The following is a 19,260-nucleotide window of genomic DNA, read 5'->3' as shown; positions in this document are numbered from 1 at the left end:
TCTATTATCACCCTAATACATCCCCCCAGGGATGCCCTGGAAACATCAGCCCTTCTGGATGGTATCAAGGAATTGGTAGAATAGTAGGTGGTGGTACCATACCAAAAGAACAACAAGGATTCTACTCCCATGTATTTGTTGTTCACAAGCTATCTTGAAAGTATCGGCTTATATTAAACCTAAGGAATCTGAACAAGTTCTTGGGATCCAAAACATTTACAATGAAGAGTATCTACTCCGTAGGCAAAAACCTAATGAAGGAGGCCTTCATTACAACACTGGACCTCAAGGATGCCTACCTGCATGTTCCAATTCGCTTGGATCATCTGGCAATCTTGAGGTTCACAGTAGTCGTTGGAGGGGATATATTTTTTTACTGGCAGTTCAGAGTTCTCCTATTCGGGTTAACAGCCAGCACAAGGATGTTTACCAAAATCCTAGCAAAAGCAGCAGCCTTTCTGCATCTCCAGGGTTTATCTCTGATTCCCTACCTGGACGACTTACTGGTCTCTGGACTGTCAGTTGCCCAAGTAAGATCACACACCAATAATAATGTTGGTCCTTGAAGCCAAACTACAGAAGCTCTTCTTGCCGAAGAACAAGGGGGCAAAACTATCTTCATCAGTGGGGGACCTGATAAAAACCTCCGTCACACTCCAGAAGGAAGGTACTAAGAACCCTGGACCCGATGAGGCCAGGTATACTGGCCATTGTTTGGGCACAACTTCACAAAAGAGTACTTCGCTTCTTCTTCCTGTCCTCCTGGGACAAAAAGATGGAGTCCCTGGACCAGGAGACAGTGCTCACCCCTCAGGTCCTATCCTCCCTAGAGTGATGGCGGGGCCCCCGACAACCTAAAGGGGGGCAGACCATGGGCTCAGTGGGCTCTGGTAAAGGTTACCACCGATGCCAGCACCTGGGGGTAGGGGCCCACCTAGGAAAGCCCAAGGTCAATGGAACAGCTCAGTCGGTCGGATGTCATCCAACTGCAGGGAACTCAAAGCAGTGGGAGAGGCCCTGAAAAGCTTTCAAGAAAAAAAATCATAAACAAGGAAGTTCAGGTCAGCTCCGATAACGCCGCTGTTGTAGCTTACCTGAATCACCAGAGGGGCATCAGGTCCAGACCCCTCCTGGAATTATCCCAAGGAGATCTTGGACTGGGCTGCAGGGAGGGTCCTCTCCATATCAGCTGTCCACAGAAAAGGGACAAGCAACGCAGAAGCAGACTGTTGACTGCTGCCAGCAGATAAGGCAGGGCGAATGGGAACTGAACCCTGAGGTATTTCAAAACCTGGTACAGCACTTCGGAAATCCAGAAATAGATCTGTTTGCCAACTGAAAAAACAGAAAGGTGAAAAGATATTTCTCGATTTCCCGGACAGTGCATGCTGGCATACGCCTTACCACCCCTAGCACTGATTCTGCGGGTCCTTCAGAAGCTCAACCAGTGCCCAGGCAAGCTCCTCCTGATAGCGCTTTGGTGGCCAAGGAGAGTAAAGGAAGACCTCATCAAATGATTCCTGGTGGCCAGGGAAAGGGTTTCCCCAGTCTCCAAAGGCAGTTTCCCACCATGGAACCTGACAAGGGTATTAGAGGCATTATCTAAACACCCATTGGAACCTATAGAGGAGGTTCCTTTTAAGTTTCTAACCTTAAAATTATAATTTTTGTTAGCAATTACCACGGCCAGGAGGGTTGGGAATCTACAAGGGCTGTCCATGAAGGAACCCTTCCGATTGATACAGCCAGATAGAGTCACCCTCAGGCCAAGATATAACATTGCACTCCTTTTGTGATAAACCAAAAAATGAGAAATAAATAAAATTTCATTGCCTGGATGTAGGAAGATGTCTCCTTACCTATTTATAAAGAAAAAAAGAGTTTAGGAGATCCAATCACCTAGTAGTTTTTAACGCTGGGCCAAGAAAGAGCCTCAGTCTCGAGGGGGATCAAGGGAGCTTACTTCCTGGCTTATAAGAGTTTTGGGGTCCCTGCACCAGCAAAAGTTAAGGCCCATTTAACTAGGTCACTAGCAACTTCCTGGGCTGAGAAAGCAGGGGCCTCCTGGGAACTAATCTGCAGCGTGGCCACCTGGTCCAGTCAGGATACGTTTCTGAAGCACTACCATGTGGAAGTGTTGTCACAGCAAGACTTGGCCTTTGGCCGGAAGGTCCTACAAGCTGTGGTCCGACCCTGAAGGTACGCCTGTGTTTACTTGATTATCCTCTCTGGTGTGTCACCCTGGAAGGTGACAGGAGAAAACCTACGTTAGACATACCGGTAACAGTATTTCTCCAAACATTCTAGGATGGCAGGCCTACTTCCCGCCTTATGGTGGAGGGAAAATGAGTTGAACACTAGGTGGTGAGTACCTGTGTGGAGTGATTCTCCTTGTGAACCGGTTGAGGATTACTTTATTACAAGCTGGGGATCAAGGGGAAGGGTGGGGGCTTATAACAAGCTGTCAATTGATTGCATTTCCTGTAGGGAGAAGCCCTCATTTCTCAGGTGTGCTGTCCTGGAAGATTTGTAGAAATACCGTTACTGGTAAGTCTAATGTAATTTTTTTTTTGTAAATGTGGAAGCTATGTTAAAGGAAACGAGTCATGAAAGACACATGGAGCCTGCTAATGTTGCCTTAGCCTTCTAGTTGCAGAACTGATATGCTGACCTAAAGGCTTCAATACTGAGTCACTAACCTGGAACCAGTATGCAGATTGGGAATTCTGACTTTACGTCCTGCATGTTTATTTTGGGTCAGTAATTTATAAAAGCATTAAAAGCACATGACAGTCAGGCAAGTAACATTTTCAATGGGGCAGCACTCCTGTTTCTCTCAGAGCAGGGTTCTTTTAAGAGTCAAGTCAGATTAAGAGAAAAATGGAAACTGTAAAGTTCACCTTTCTACAAAAAATAATAAATGCACATCTTTTGCAGGTAAATGTGCATTAATTATTTTTTGTGTCAAGAGCCTGTAAAGCATTGCATCAGCAATGAGCAGATCGCTGATGCCATGCAGGTCTCCTGCACACTCTCAGTGTATCTGCTTGCCCGTACATCCCGCACAGGCAAGCTGATACTCGCTGAAAGGAAGATTCAATGAACTACCACAGAGCTCCACAGCCCCATGGTAGTTCTTTGAGAACTACAAGCCGATAGCCACTAAGGATGTTGGGGCTTGTAGTTCATTCAGACACAAAGAGCTGTGTCTCTGAATAATGCGGCCATGTGGGCAGGGCCCCGCACAGCTGCACTATTTTCAAACATTATTAAATTATTTTATTCATCAGTTTTGGCCAATATGTATTCTGCTGCATATTTTTAATAAATATGATAAAAACGCAATAGACATTTATTGATTGGTTTGCGAAAAAGTTCTAGCGTCTACAAAATAGATTTTAGGATTTTTATATTTCTTTATTTTTCTACTAGTAATGACGGTGATCTGCGATTTTTAGCAAGACTGCGATATTGCAGCCAACAAATCTGACTCCAAGTGATGCTTTTTGTGGACCAGTGACATTATTACAGTGATCGGTGCTAGAAAATTAGGGGCTTGCTGGGACAACACAGAGATTGCAGTTCCTGATGACTAGGAACAGCAGATCTCTGAGTTGTCCCCTGTCAGAACTGGAATCCCCCTTGTTTACATAAGCAGATCCCGTTCTGCCTCTCTCCCCCCCAATGCCACATGTGGGCCCACAATAACACATGCATGGACCGATGTACAAGTACGCCGGTTTGTGCAGCCGAGCCGCCTTGCCACAATATATATGCGGAAGGCGGACGGCAAGTGGTTTAAAAAAACTTGCAGTTTATAATTTTTTTAGTTGCTCTGCTCTGGACCCTGCAGCAATTAAAATCCTAGGTAGTTCTCTTTGTTTATGAGGGGACTGGGCAGCTGTGTTTGAGATATTTAATCTTGTCTGTGCAGGCAGATCTTCATTATAAATTGTAACTTGATTCGAAAACTGTCTGCCCTAACAAATGGTTAATGGTGTAGAGTCTAATTGTCTTGGGACAGGTGTTTCGTCACATATGGTGACCCATCAGATTTGGAACGCCATATGCGTTCCAACACTGTGGCGATCTGCACTTGTGCAGAATTTTGTGCCCACACCCCTGAGTACAGGTTCAAGCCCGACCATCCAAGTGGACATAGAGTTAGATTATAATTATGCCGAGCAAATCGAGGCCGTGCCCAAAGCGTGGCGAGCGAAGCGAGGCCGTGCCCAAAGCATGGCGAGCGAAGTGAGCCCGTGAGGGTCATTGTGTTGGAACGCAAAATGTGATGGGTAGCCGAATGTGACGTGACACAGGCTCACTTGAACATTGATTAAGAACCCTTGCAGTCAGCCATGACAACACCTCTTGAGAAACATCTAAAAGAGAAGAAATATTTAAAAAAAAACATTTTTAGGCATGCTGCATGAATGGATACGCATAAAAAACATATGGTGGGATTTTCACAAATTTTACTGCAAAAGTGGATATACTCTTTAAATCTGTGTTGCTCTGTGTAAAATATCAGACGTAACAGAAATGCAAATAACCAAATTATTGTACTTATATTTTATTGATCAATTTCTAAAATAAATAAATAAATAAAAAAACACACCTTGCTATTATAAATGAAAAATAATTGCTTGCTACTGATAAGAGAAGCTTACTTCATCTGACCATGTCAAAATGAATTAAGCTTATTGAAAAGTGTAAACTGAATCGTTTTTGATCAGTAAACATGTAAGCAGTTTATCCCTTATCTTACTCACTGGATTTGAACTGCATGATTTTATCAACACAAAACTAGAAGAATGATGGTGTTGTAAAACATAAAGGTTTCTTAAACGGTTGTCTTTTGTTGCTGGACTTTGCAGATCTCTTCATTTTACCTAATTAGCCAGAAAGTTTATCTACTACATCAGATCACAGGATTTATTTTAATATTCAAATGTTACAAATAAGGAATGGGTTATTGTAATGTTGCTAATGCAAGAGGGAGAAGAGAATTGCACTGTGACATCTTCCTGGTAGGGCTGTGCTAAGCTGAGTAACTATAGGACCCTGTGCCTGTCAGCTTCCTCACTGCAATGCTGTGCATTAGATTGTTAGGGGCTGAGCTGCTTCTCTGGTCTCCTGCTCCCTGGATGTAGCTGTAGCTCTTGCAGACAGGTATGTGAAAAAACAAGTGGTTTTCACAAATACCTCTAAAAATCCTGACAATGAAAGTCATTTTTAAATATAAGCAGATATGCTGTGGTTTGCAACAGTGCAATATGCAGGTGTATGCTGAAAAGGGTGGTAGGACTTGCAGGTGCTGTATGGGGGGAGGTGTTATGAGAATCTAGACTATGATGGGTAAAGGTTTATGGAAAATTATGATTATTTGATAGCTTCCTTTAAAGAAATCTGTGATAATCATATGTATATATGTAACCTACCTAACACCCACACACACATATATATATATTTGTGTGTGTGATTGTGTGTGCTTGTCTGTCTCACGCAAACATACACGTCATGCTTTTATATGTATAGTTATATAGTGAGAGAGGTTGATTCTAGAACAAGCTTGCATACAAAATCTGCATTGTATATATGCTTAAAATTCTACATTGGTTATTTTTATTACTGGAAAATCATTCATCCAGCAAAATGGAATTAACCATTCGTACTTCTCCATGCAGGTCGTATACACTTGCAGAATGCCAGGGAGGAGTCTGTTTGGATTTAAAGAAAACATCCCTCTAAATGAAGATCCTACAATCAGAGACTCCTTACAGGGAAAACCCTAAGTTCAACCAGCCTGTCTCATGTCTGCATACACATGTTCTTCATGAAGAATGCATGCATTCCAAGAAAACGTAATTAAATGAAGTGGCTACTCAGTACTGGTTTATCATCAAGTGTTAACCTGCATTATAACAGTGGAGACATACGGTGGTGCACAATTTTTAGTAGGGAGTAATAATCTGCTGTGGGGATTACAAAACTCATAACATTGGATTATTATATGAAAGGCGGACCACCAAGCCCAGATAAAGAAGAAGAATTTGCAGAAGTTCCAGCAATGCATATATTCCCACAGTAATGATTGCTTACGCATTTAAATACAAGAATGGATGAAACTGTACTGGCACAGGAAACAAATATCTACCTGAAATGTGACAACATTTGAGCAGATCCCTTTATCCCCTTCTTCCCTTGCCCTAATCTAACCTTTGACCCCCACTTCCCTTTTTCCTTCTATTCCTTCATTTGGTTTGTCAATTTTTTTTTCTCCACTGTAACCTTTGTTTCTGCTTTTTTTGAATGTTTCTTTGCTTTACTAGTCCTCCTCCCCTTTGTGATCCTTATATACTTCCCACTCTTCTCTTGCCCCCATTCATTGTTGATTCTCTCAGGTCCCACCTCGCTTCTTGAGGGATGATGGGTGATGGTCTTGTGAGCAAGTGGGTGATGGTGACCTTTTGCCCAAATCATTCTCATGGATACCGCCCTTCCCTCTCTCACATGGAACTTTTCTTTCAATACTTCAGGGAGACATATTACAACAAATCCGCATTATGGCGCTCTCTTCATCATGCTTCTCATGGACCTAGTGGCAGTAGCCGGGAATGTTGCTGTCATGGGGGTCATCATGAAGACTCCATCCCTCAGGAAGTTTGTTCTGGTCTTCCACTTGTGTGTGGTGGATCTCTTGGCTGCACTTACACTTATGCCCTTGGCAATGTTGTCAGGAAGTGGAGGTACTTCCCTGTATGAAGGCCAGGGACTTGGGCAGATGGCCTGCCGTGCCTACCTCTTCTTGACTGTTTGTCTAACCAGCACAGGCATTTTGTCAATCTCAGCCATCAATATTGAGAGATATTATTATGTGGTTCATCCCATGAGGTATCAGGTCAAAATGACAATGGGACTAGTTAGTTGGGTACTGGCTGGAGTGTGGATTAAAGCATTGTTAACATCCCTAATCCCAGTACTAGGATGGAATCCTACTGTTCCTGGACATTGCAGTCTGCAAGGAGGTGGCAACAGTGTCTTCCGTGCAGGGTTTCTTCTCTTTTACTCCTCCTTTTACTTCTTATTGCCTTTGACCATCATAATTGTTGTCTACTGCAGCATGTTTAGGGTGGCACGTGTGGCTGCTCTTCATCAAGGGCCCCTTCCAACATGGATGGATACATCACTTCAGCACAGACGCTCAGAATCTCTCAGCAGTCAATCTACCATGGTGACAGGTTCTGGAGTTACACGTGGAACTCCTCAGCAGCGAGTCTCTGCTGGTGGCTCAGGAAGTGGTGGGAAAGCTGCAGCTGTATTGGCAGCAGTAGGGGGTCAATTCCTTTTGTGTTGGCTACCTTATTTTGGTTTCCATCTATATGCTGCACTATGTTCTCTCCCTCCACTGCCTGGATCACGCTTGGAATGGGCAGTAACATGGATGGGATTTCTGTGCTTTGCTTCTAATCCAATTTTCTATGGTTGCCTGAATCGTCAAATCCGTGAAGAGCTAGGGAGATGGGTTGGTTGTTTTTTTAAGAGGAGTGGATCAAGGGAGGATGAGCTTCGACTACCTAGCAGAGAAGGGTCCATTGAAGAAAACTTCCTTCAATTTTTACAGGGAACAGGTTGTCCACCAGACACGCGGGCAGCAGTTCACATTTCCCCTAAAGGGGAACACCCCACAGTAGACTTTCGGATTCCTGGGCAGATTGTAGAGGAAACTTCAGAATTCTTAGAACAACCATGGGATTTGACAACAGTGGGCAGAGACTATACTAATACTTGCCCATCTTCAAAAACATGACCCTCCATAATTTGTGCCCTGCTCTTGACAATCTACTTAACAAAAGTGTGATATAATGCAGAACTCTTTATAAGCATTTACTTTACTTAATTTAGAATATTTTCTAATTTCAGTTTACCTGGAATTGAATACCCTCCTCAGGAGTCATACTACAGTGAGTCAGTGAGTCCTCATCTCTCTAGACTTTCTACCAGCTGGCAAAGGTGTGGGTAACTTGCACTTTCCCTAGGCTCTCTTAATATGGATACCTACATTTGAATTTCTATGAATTAGGTACATTTTAATACATATTCATATAAATGATTTAATTATAAAAAGGGACTTTGCGCATAGAAATTAATATTGCATTTATTTAGCAAATTCAGCAATTCTCTACAACCCTCAAACTAAGCATTAATCTAAATGATGTTTTCTATATTAATAAAGTTAAAAATCTTAAAGTGGTTGTAAAGGAAGAAGTTTTTTTTTTTTTACCTTAATGCATTCTATACATTAAGATAAAAATCTTCTGTGTGTAGTAGCCAAGCCCCCCCCCCCCCCCCTCCTCAGCCCTCCTAATACTTACCTGAGCCTCATCTCTATCCAGAGATGTGCACAAGTGCCTCAAATGTCTCCCTCCTGATTAGCTGAGACACAGCAGTGGCGGCATTGGCTCTAGCTGCTGTCAGTTAGCCAATCAAGAGAGAGTGGGGCTGGGCGGGGCCGAACCACAGCTTTGTGTCTGGATGGACACATGAGCTGCGACTCAGCTCGGGTGAACCCATAGCAAGCTGTTTGCTTTGGGGACACTCGACAGGAGGGAGGGGCCAGGAGTACCAACAAGAGACCTGAGAACAGGAGGATCCAGGCTGCTCTGCGCAAAATCATTTCACAGAGCAGGTGAGTATAACATGTTTATTATTTTTAAAGAAAAGAAAAACTAGACTTTGGTATCACTTTATTAAATTCAATCCTTAATGATTCACGGTTTACCATTTTATGATATGTCCACAGTAAGTGAATCTTATGTCTGCCTATACTTACATCCCCAACAACAATGCACAAATGAGTAAACATTCTAATCATGTTTGCAAACAGGCAGGCAAAAAGGATTTATTGAAGAAGAGATATACCGTAATATGTCTCTTCTGTAATATAAATCCTGTGTGCTTGTAAATCATTTTCCGCTTTAAAGTTCCACTTTAACTTGTAGTTTAGTCCCCTTGCAAAGTCTCATAAATATCTGTAGATCCTGCCAGCAAAGTCCACCTCATGCATCCTCATCTGATGGGGTTACAAGGCTGCTGCACAACACCTGAATTCAGAGCAGCAATGTCAAACTCATATTGGCTTTGTCTGCTTGCACTGCAGTGGAATGAGCCACAGGGTGCAGCTATTACTTTTGTGATTGCTGATTCACAAGCCCATAGCTTGTCAACAAGCAGCTGGCCACCTCGGGTCCTGTCCACTGTTTTCTAGATTGCCTTGGTTGCTAAAACCTTCCCATAGTGACCTGCAGTGTCTGTGAAGGGGACAGGGGCATGTGAGGCAGGAATTTTTTTACTTGCTTAGTAGGTGGCCCTGTCAGCCCCTTCTGCCTAACACCTTTTGATTGAAAAATGAAGGAGTTGGTGGAAAACTGTCAGCCAAAGAGGGGATGTATCCAATCAGATGCAGCTGCAGTTCAGGTATTCTGGCAGCTGCTGGTGTCAGCTGTCAGAATACAGTAGCAGCAGTGGGAGATTCATCCGTCTGTATAGTGTGGATTCTATTTGTTCAGCCTGAAAGCATTGAGATGTACTTTAGTTTGCCCCATATTTTTACAGTTTAATATGCTAGTTCTAACTCCAACATTAAAAAAAAAAAAAAAAATGACAATTCATAGTTTCATAGTTAGGTTGAATAAAGACACCAGTCCATCCAGTTCAACCTGAGTGAGTGTCTACAATTGTCCCTTTCCCTGTACCTTGCTACACCCACATCCCTATCCTCAAGGAGCCCACAATCCAAGGTCCCCATTCATATACTAGGGCCAGTTTTGGACAGAAGCCAGAAGCCAATTAACCTACCTGCATGTCTTTGGATTGGACAATTGTAAATTTCCAAACAATAGACCTTATCAGGTTAAAGCTGAATACCAGGTATAGCTTTTATAGCATAGTTACTGGTACATTGTCCCAGCTTGGACCAAGGTAAATATGCATATACCATACCCATGGCATTCCTGTGGAAGCAGAGAATAAATGTAATTGTACTTGGAGTCAATCTGTGGATAGTAAAGTAAAGGAAAAAAAGAGCAACAGAGAATATAGACCTGAAGTGTGCCGAGGTCACGTGGTCAGTATGTCTAAAAGGGGGCATACCCAAGTATGAAAAATGATGAATGAAATGAAAAGAAAAGGGAATTGGTGGGTGGGACACGAGATCCAGCGACCACAAGGGGAGGAGGCAAAGGAGGGAAGGCTTTATGCAGCCTGACTCCTCCTACAAATACAGGCTGACCTTACACTCGGCACTACTACAGTGATCACTGCTGTCTTCCAGATCCCATACCGAGTGGCTATCCACAGGGAGTAGCTCACTCAGCATAGGCACCATTCAAAGAACACCTTGCATGTTCTTAATGAATGTAAGCCATTCTCTGATTGGTCGAGGTAGAGAGGCAGGGCAGTATCATCACAATCGCCACCTCGCACACTCAGAGAATGGCTTGCATTCATTGAGAAATATTCAAGATGTGAATAACCTCTGTTGAGCGAGCTCCCCCCTGTGGTGGTTACTATGCAGCAGGGAACATACATAGCACAGGACCCGGAAGACATTGGTGATCACTGTAGTATCAGAGGCTACTAGTGATTCTCTGCTTCCACATCAGTCTCACAGGTATTGCATATGCATAATTGCATTGGTCAAAGCTGGAACAATGTACTGCAAAATAATCTATACCAGGAAGTCAGCTTTAACTATCACAATGTTAAAGCATCTGTTTATGAAGATGTAACTGTTGCTTCTGATCCCATATTGCCAAAAAATTATACAAAGGTCAAGCTCCATCCAATTTTTTTTTTTCTCTGAAAATATTTGGCTAGGATTCCAATTTCTGGCAGCATTTATAGTCACTGTCTATACAGCAACGAGACAGCAATAAATATCTGACAGAGGTTCTAGTTCTCTCTCACTCTATCCAATGCAAAAACAAAGCCCAAGTGATACATTTGTCAAGTATTAAGACATGAGTTGGAGGTTTTGTAGTGTTAAAAGATACAATATTAGTTCAAACTTTACTACTCCCATAAGAGGCAGGAACACTTGGAAGAGGAAAATAAGTTGCAGGCTTTGCAGTTTAACATGACATTAAATGGGCCATTTAATTGGCGTATCTCTTAAACATTGGGTGAGGACCACTAGACAGGTATAAAAAATTGCACTAGTATTGGCTATTTGTAAATAAAAATGTCAAGTCTAGTGCAAATTGTATTAAAAATAATGGCCAATGCATTGTAATTAAATAATTCAAGTGTTATAAAAGATATTATTTTATGAGAGTACAGAGTAGAAGAGTATCTCTATGGAGAACACATTGGTAACACTAATTTTAGAGACCAACAATTGCAACAAAAATATTTGCATTTGGAATATGTAAAATTTAAGGATGAAATGCTAATGAACATTGCATGTGCAACAGTTTTTTCATTTATCAACCGTTAAAGTGCAACTATGGGTAAAATAAAACAATAACATATATGATGCAGTCTGTCAGTATCAATAACTCATCAGGCCAAGCTGTAAAAAAAAAAAAGAGGCAGTTTTAGGGGTTGGATGAAAGCTTATAACATTGGTGGGGGTGTGTATTATAGTCAGCTTTTACTCATATGGCTTTAAAGCTCAATCTACCCATTACCAAAGTCAGCAAATACATTACAGTGGCAGAAAAACAAACATGTTCAAAGGCTTACAGATCACTTTCTTTTGAAAGCAGCCGTAGCCTGAGTAGAAAAGCCTGTCCCGTGGCAAGAAAGCTGCAGAGAAGAACCTTTGCTCTCTGTGTGAAAACAGGGGTCTCTCTGCAGAGGTTTGACATACTGCTTGCTGATTCAGACCTATAGCTTTGCTCATGGCCCCTTGATTGGAAAGCTCTAGCTCTGGCTGACAGAGGGTGTATTCCTCTGTGGAGAAACCACTATAGCAGAGCTATTGAATTAAAATCCATGAAAGTCCAATCAGTAAAATGTTATTCCTGTAGAGGTCCTAATAGCACCTCCCCACATCGGCAAACGTAGTGTTTTTGCGAGTCTCTACTTTTTCTGCGTTTCTGCATGCAAGGCAGCCCACTGAATTGAAGGTTGCAATAATTTAAACATAACCTCAGATCCTTCATCCTTCACATCACAATTCTATAAATACAACAATATTCTCAGTCCCCCCTGCACATCACCCCCCCCCCTTCATATTCCTGTCCTCAACCCCTCTTTATATCACCCCCTCCTCCTTCACATTCCTGCCCTGGCTGCCCTTCATATCACCCTTGTAATTCTTTCACACTTCTGTCTTCAGCCCCCCCCCCCCTATATCACCCCCCCCCCCCCCACCACCACCACCACCACCACCACCACTCCCTTACATTCCTGTCCTCCTCCCCTTTTATATTGCCAGCCTCCTCCAGCCCCCTGTCCTCAGCCCCCCCCCCCTTTAAATCACTCCTTGCTTCCTACCCATCCTTCACAGCAGTAGCATAGCCATCTCCCCTGTCTTACCTTACACAGGGCTGAGCGGGGCAGACACAGCAGGTCTAGAGCTGAGGTGATGGGTTTTCCTTCCTCTTTATTTCTCTGCAAAGGTAAAAGCCCATTATGTGTCACTTACCTGAAAACAAAGCGTGTAATGTCACCGCTGCCTCCAATAGCAGCAAGCGTCCATCTTTACCCCTCTTCCTTCCGGGGCCACAAACTCTGGCTCTGTGACTGGCCAGAGTCACGTGACGTCACTCCTGCGAATGCCAGTCACGACAAGACCCCCTTTAGAAACGGCACAATCTCCCCTTTCTAAAGTGTGCATGCGCCATAGACATCAGCACACGGCTTTATTGTACATATCCCCTAAACCGTGGATGTTTAAGAGATATTTCCAGCACCTACAAGTAAGCCTTAATATAGGCTTACCTGTACGTAAAAGTGGTTGTACAGGGTGTACAACCACTTTAACATTGCAGCTCTGTAACCCCTGTCCAGAACAGTTTTGCCCCCCGATGCAAGCCTGTGGGGACTCCTCGGCTCTCTCCTCTTCCAGGGAGGAGGGGAGGAGAGCAAGCCAAGGAGTCACAGGAACAGGGACACACAACGTTATGTTACAGATGGGATGGGAGTTTTTTTTGTAGTTATGATAGCAGCAGGAAGGGAGGGAGTGGACACTGACACAGAACAGACAAGCGGGGGGGGGGGGACAGAGAAGGACAGAGCAGGGCTGCAGGTGATGGGGGCATGTAAACTGACCATGGTGCCAGGTCCCAGCAGCGATGATAAACCTTGGTCACTTTACAGGGGGGGCCAGACAGGGTCAGACAGGTTTGTTAGGTGATAGAAGGGGCCAAATTTAGGGAACAGGATCTGTTTTTTTACATATTTTTTTTTTTTTTTTAGGCTAACAAACACTTTAACACTGTTGCTGCTTTATAAACAGAATTAACCTTAAGCCCTTGTACACACGGTCGGACATTCTGACAACCAAATCCGTTGGATTTTGTCCGACGGATTTTGTCCGAAAACTGTTGCATACACACGGTCGGACAAAGTTGTCGGAAAATCCGATTGTACATAACGTGATGACGTTATTTCGTTACGACGGGACTATGTTCAGGCTAGTAGCCAATAGCTAGGAATTTGATCTGAGCATGCCTGACACTTTGTCCGTCAGAGTAGGCTACACATGATCAGAGTATGTCCGATCTAAACATTTTGTCGGAAACTTTTACCGGCAAGTTGGAAAAGTTGGTCCGTCGGATTTTCCGACGGAAACAGTCCGATGGAGACCACACACAGTCGGAATATCCGACAAAATGGTCCGATAGGACACATTCCGTCGGAATCTCCGACCGTGTGTACAAGGGCTTAGACTTTTGTTTTGATGCACATAACATTTATTTAGCTGATTTAAATTGAAAGTTTAATTAAGCCTTCCTCCTTTCCCCAAAAGAAAAAAGTCCCTGTAACTGCTCAAATGTGAAAGAGGAAGTTGGGCTTATGACAAATTATGGTCTCTTACCTACGGTCTGTTTAACCCTACATATCCATCAAAGACTACCCTGTCCCAAAGGGTAAGGCCGCGTACACACGCGGGGACTGTTCGCCCAACTTTGTCCGCTGAACAGTGTTTCGGCAAACAGTCCGCTCGTGTGTGGGCTTTCAGCGGACAGTTTCAGCGAACAGTCCGCTGAACAAGGTTTTCGGAAATTCCGAAAAACTGTCCGCTGAAACTTTGTTTCAGCGAACAGTCCCCTCGTGTGTAGGCTTGTTCGTCAAACTAAGTTCCGCGCATGCTCAAAAAGGATTTACACACCGAAAGTTATAATGCAGTGTATAGGACGTCGTATTTTTCGTCCCGTCGTACGTGCCGTTCACGTCATCGCGCACGGTTTCAGCAAACTGTTCGTTCGTCGTGTGTGGCCATGTCCGTCCATGCTAATTTGGAGCGGACTGTTTGCCGAAACTGTTTGACGGACAAAGTTGGGCGAACAGTCCCCGCGTGTGTACGCGGCCTGACAGTGCTACTGTTTGCTGCATAATGATCAACGCTGTCACCCTGTTAAATTTGCTGTAAAAATATCAGACTTACTTGCAGAACCAACAGGTAATACAACTATATTATGGGAGGACTCTGAAAAACATATGTGTATAGCTAGTGAGACTACATCATATATGTTAATTTTTTTAATTTGCCTGTAGTTACACTTTAAAAACTACATATTCATACAAAGTGGTCAGGGGCATGTTTTATAGTGAGACAGAGGGGATAGTTTATAAATTAAGCAACCTATAACCTATAATATTGTATCATTGCTCCTATTTTGCAAACCCCTTGTGTGGCAAAGTTGATAAAACCAATGATGTAAATAAATAGTACAAAATGGTTGCATTTAGGTAGAAATTGTCCGTTCTGTTCTTCACAGGCAAATAAATTAAAACAGGCTGAGCAGAAATTAATGTGGAACTAAGGGCAAAGTCAAACATATTTGATGCAATGTCAATATAATTGAATTAAAAAATTTTCATGAATCTTCCTCTCCAACATAATTTTAACACCTGTTTATCCTACCAGAAGAACCATTATTTTTCCACTTCCTCTAACAGGCCAAGTGTCAAGCAGAAGTGGCAGTTGGAGGCATTGGGAGATTGTTTTGTTGGTCTGTTTAAAACAACATGTCTATCTCAGACTACACTGCCAACATGGCGACATTCCAACTGTGTGGCTTCACTTCAAAATTAAAGTGTTGTGATGTTTTTAGATGGAGTGGAAAAACGACAGACCTACTGGCAGGATCAATAAGTAATAACTGTTACAGGGGGACATGCAAGGAAAAAAAAAACCTGCTGTTAATGCTAGTGACAGACTGCATCATTTGTTAATTTTTATTTTGTCTATAGATTCGCATTAACTATTCAGTTTGCATTATCTGCAAGCGACAGATGATAGCACTTTGCTGGGTTTCTAACTACTCTGGCATAACAACAAAAAATTGTAACAGCAAATGCAAAATCACATAAAAGCTAGCAATGAATTAAAACACCCCCTGGCTTCTTATAGATATAAAAAAAATCTCCCTAAGTAAAAGAGAGCAAAATTCAACATGTAGAATGTTTATGTGTGTAAATTAAAAGACATTTTATGTTGGAAGAAGGTATTTTTCTTTAGTCCTAAAAAAAAAAAAAAAAAAAAAAAAATCCCTCCAAATACACTCTTACAGGATGCAAAATCAATTTCATGTGGAATTGACTGTAACTGTTTGTATTTATGCGCATGTGAAAGGTAATATTTTATTATGCTGTCAAAACCTGACTTTGATCACAAAATACAATATTTGCCAAAAAACTTGATGGTTGCTGAAACTGAACACAGTGTTTATGTTTGTGCCAATAAATAAATATGTATTTTGCATTCGTAATCTCCAGTTGTCCTAATCCCTATTTGAAATCTGAATCTGAAATGTAACAAAGAAAATCCTTTGTCACTTACAGTCATAAAGCTGGAACAATAACTATTCATAATCATTCACATAAACCATATTTGCTACTTAAAAGGATGGTTCACCTTTACAAAAAACCTGCCTATGCAGGTAAGGGATGTTTGTAGATTAAAACAAATTGTGCAGCTCTGACTAAAGATGAATAATACTCTTGCTATAGGTATAGGCCATTTAAATACCTTATGAGGCCTGACCGGAATACTCCCAGGACGTTGCTAAGTGAAGCCTAGTCATCACTGCTCACAGGGCCGTTTTTAAGGCAGGGCATAAGGGGAAGCTGCCCGGGGCCCTGTCATTGTTGTGGGGCCCAAAGCAGCTGCCTCATACTTGCCAACTATCCTAGTATAAATTCCCTCGTCCCTTGAGGTTTTAGTCCTCTGCTGTGTCTCAATATCTCAGTGTGAAGTGCTGTTACTAATGCTATCCAGCTCTGTCCTATTTTTGTGTACAGATGACTCACCTGCAGACCCTGTGTTTACATGTAAATTACCGGCATTCGTATTTAAATAGCGGCCGCATTCATATGTAATTAGCGGCGGCCGGCAGCATTCATATGTATATCATGCCTCCCTGAGGTCATATACACAGTAATCTCAAGCAACCAATCAATGAGCAGAAATCATGTACTGTAACCTCTAGCAACCAGTCAGTGAGCGGTAATGATACACTGTAACCTCTGGCAACCAATGGCAATAGCTGCCTGATCTGATTCAGTAAACTGATTTTGAGTCTAGCTGCTATTTATTGTATGCCTCAGAGCAGGTGGAGAGCAAAACTGCATGGGGGGCCCCAAGAAAAGTTTTGCCCAGGGTCCAATCAATATTAAAGACGGCCCAGACTGCTCACCTACACCATCACAGGAGTGAGCTCTTTCTTAATAAAACCTCCTTGCATACTCTTTCTCTCTCCTGATACAGCAGCTCTGAGCTTAGCATTTAAGAGCGCACTCCTGTGATGGTGATTGTGAGCAGTGATGACTAGGCCTCACTCAGCAACTTCCTGGAAGTACGTAGCAACGTCTTGGGAGTATTTCAGTCAGACTTCGTAAGATGTGTTAATGGCCTACACCTATAGCAAGGGCATTATGCAACTTTAGTCAGAGCTGCACGGTTTGTTTCTATCTACAGATGCACCTTACCTGCATAGGCAGATTTGTGGTAAAGGTAAACTATCCCTTTAAACTGACACTATTTAAGTATGTATTCTTAACTCAGGAAAGTACCTTCTGTTGTTCTCCTCCAAATTACTTTTTTCTGCTGCTGTGATCCAACTTCCTGTTAGTGTGTGGCTTAGGCGGCCATACACGGTTCCAATCTTGAGATTCAAACTGTTTATGGGCAGGCAGAATGCACCAAGTTGATTGATCGATCAACTCAGGTACAACCAGCTTGCCGGATTCCTTTGCAATTATCGCTAGTCCCCTGTCAGCACTGTCTGTGTTGATGAGGGAATTGTGCACATTTCTTTCCTGCAACCACGGAAAGAAATTTGCACCGTGTATGGCCTGCCTTAGCCACCCTCTCTTGCTCGCTGCTGAGATAAACTAGGCACTTTAGGGTGTGTAGTGCACATAGACATTGTTCTTTGCAAACTAATGGAAGTGAAGGGGAAAAGAAGAGGTTTGAGATTTCACAGAGGATGTTATAAGAAGGCAGAAAATGACAGTAAGAAACATGCAAAAACAAATTGCAGGGCTATTGAGTAGTGGATGTAAAGGGATTATTTTTTTGTAGAATAAGGATATTAATGTCACCGTCTGTGTTTCTGTTTACTCAAAGAAAATATTTCACAACATATTTTTTTTACTGCTTTTCATAGACATGACAGTTGACAATAGGGAATTTACAGTTGTTATACTAAATACATTGTATATTAGTAAATTAGGTATATTAGTAATGTATTTCCTCTTCCGCTCTTCTTTCTTTTTTTACTGTCGGAGCTACTTTTTCATCACTGTGTTTTTGTTGTCCTTCTGCTGACTGTTTTTAGTTCTGAAATCCCCTTCCTCTTTCTTTGTTCACCCTTCCTCTTTCAGCTTCCTTTATCTGCTTTTTCTTTTAGTCTTATTTCCCCACCTAAACAGGTCATACATGGATCGAAATTTGGCCAGTTCAGCAGGGACTGAAGGAATTTGGATCCATGTATGGGCAGGCTAGCTGTACAGATTGTACAGTTGATCTACTAATTGACTTCTGTGCAACCAGCCTGTTAGGTTTTTCTTGATCAATCAATGCCACCAGCACTAATCTGTGTTTTCTGACAGCAGGGAAGTCTCCTCACTGTCAGCTTGCAATGACTCAGAAGCAAGGATTACCCCATCCACATTGAGTGTAAGGATTGGGGAATCTGGTCACTTTCTTTTTTTTCAATCAACCCACTGGTTGAAAGAAAAAAAATAGTAATGGAGGGGCTTCCTTAGGCTGCCCATAGATCGCTGGTTGAATAAAAAAAAAATTGACCCAATTCCACCATCCACACATTCAGTGTGTGTGTAGGAATCCTTCTTGCTATGTCTTTGTATTCTGACAGCAAGTAGACTTTCCTGCCATCAGTATGCACTGAACAGCACTGAAGTATATAGCCTGATTGAGCAGACATTTTCCAGCAAGGTGGTCAAGCAGAAGCCAATCAATTGATCAACTTCTGTTCATCCACAGTGACCACACATTTTGATCCATGTATTGCCTGTGTGATGCCTTCAAAACAAGATTTTGGTCTCTTGGTAACACAGATCTTGAATGACATGCCATTCCAGACATACACTACTGTGCAAAAGGCTTGACCAGTGTGAAAACATGCTGTAAAATAAGAATGCTCTCAGAAAATAAACGTGTTAATAGTTAATTTTTATCAATTAACAAAATGGAAAGTAAATGAGCAGAAGAGAAATCCAAATCAAATCAATATTTGGTGTGACCATACTTTGCCTTCAAAACAGCATCAAGTCTTCTAGGTACTTGCACACAGTTTTTGAAGGAACTAGGCAGGTAAGCTGTCACAAACAATGTGGAGAATTAACCACAGACCTGTGTATTTAGGCTGCCTTAAATCCTTTCTGTCTCTTCATGTAATCACAGACAGACTCGATAATGTTATGATTATGGCTCTGTGGGGGCCAAACCATCACTTGCAGGATTCCATGTTCTTCTTTATGCTGAAGATAGTTCTTAATTATTATTACATGTACTTATATACTGCCATCTTTATGCAGCGCTTTACAGTACATATACAGTAT

General features: G+C 42.3%; 1 protein-coding gene across 1 annotated transcript; it reads left to right on the top strand.

Annotated features, from left to right (window-relative positions):
- The first annotated feature begins 5,054 nt into the window (after nt 1-5,054).
- On the top strand, nt 5,055-12,359 carry GPR61 (G protein-coupled receptor 61). The gene is made up of 2 exons (XM_077481340.1): nt 5,055-5,172; nt 5,688-12,359. The coding sequence occupies exon 2, from the start codon at nt 6,488-6,490 to the stop codon at nt 7,808-7,810; it is 1,323 nt and encodes a 440-aa protein (XP_077337466.1). The 5' UTR covers nt 5,055-5,172; nt 5,688-6,487; the 3' UTR covers nt 7,811-12,359.
- The last annotated feature ends 6,901 nt before the right edge of the window (nt 12,360-19,260 follow it).

The sequence above is a fragment of the Lithobates pipiens genome, unplaced genomic scaffold (genome assembly GCF_037356315.1).
Source record: "Lithobates pipiens isolate NorthernLeopardFrog02 unplaced genomic scaffold, aLitPip1_a1.2 Scaffold_16, whole genome shotgun sequence".
NCBI classification, from domain to species: Eukaryota; Metazoa; Chordata; class Amphibia; order Anura; family Ranidae; genus Lithobates; species Lithobates pipiens.
This window is presented reverse-complemented; position numbering and strand designations above follow the sequence as displayed.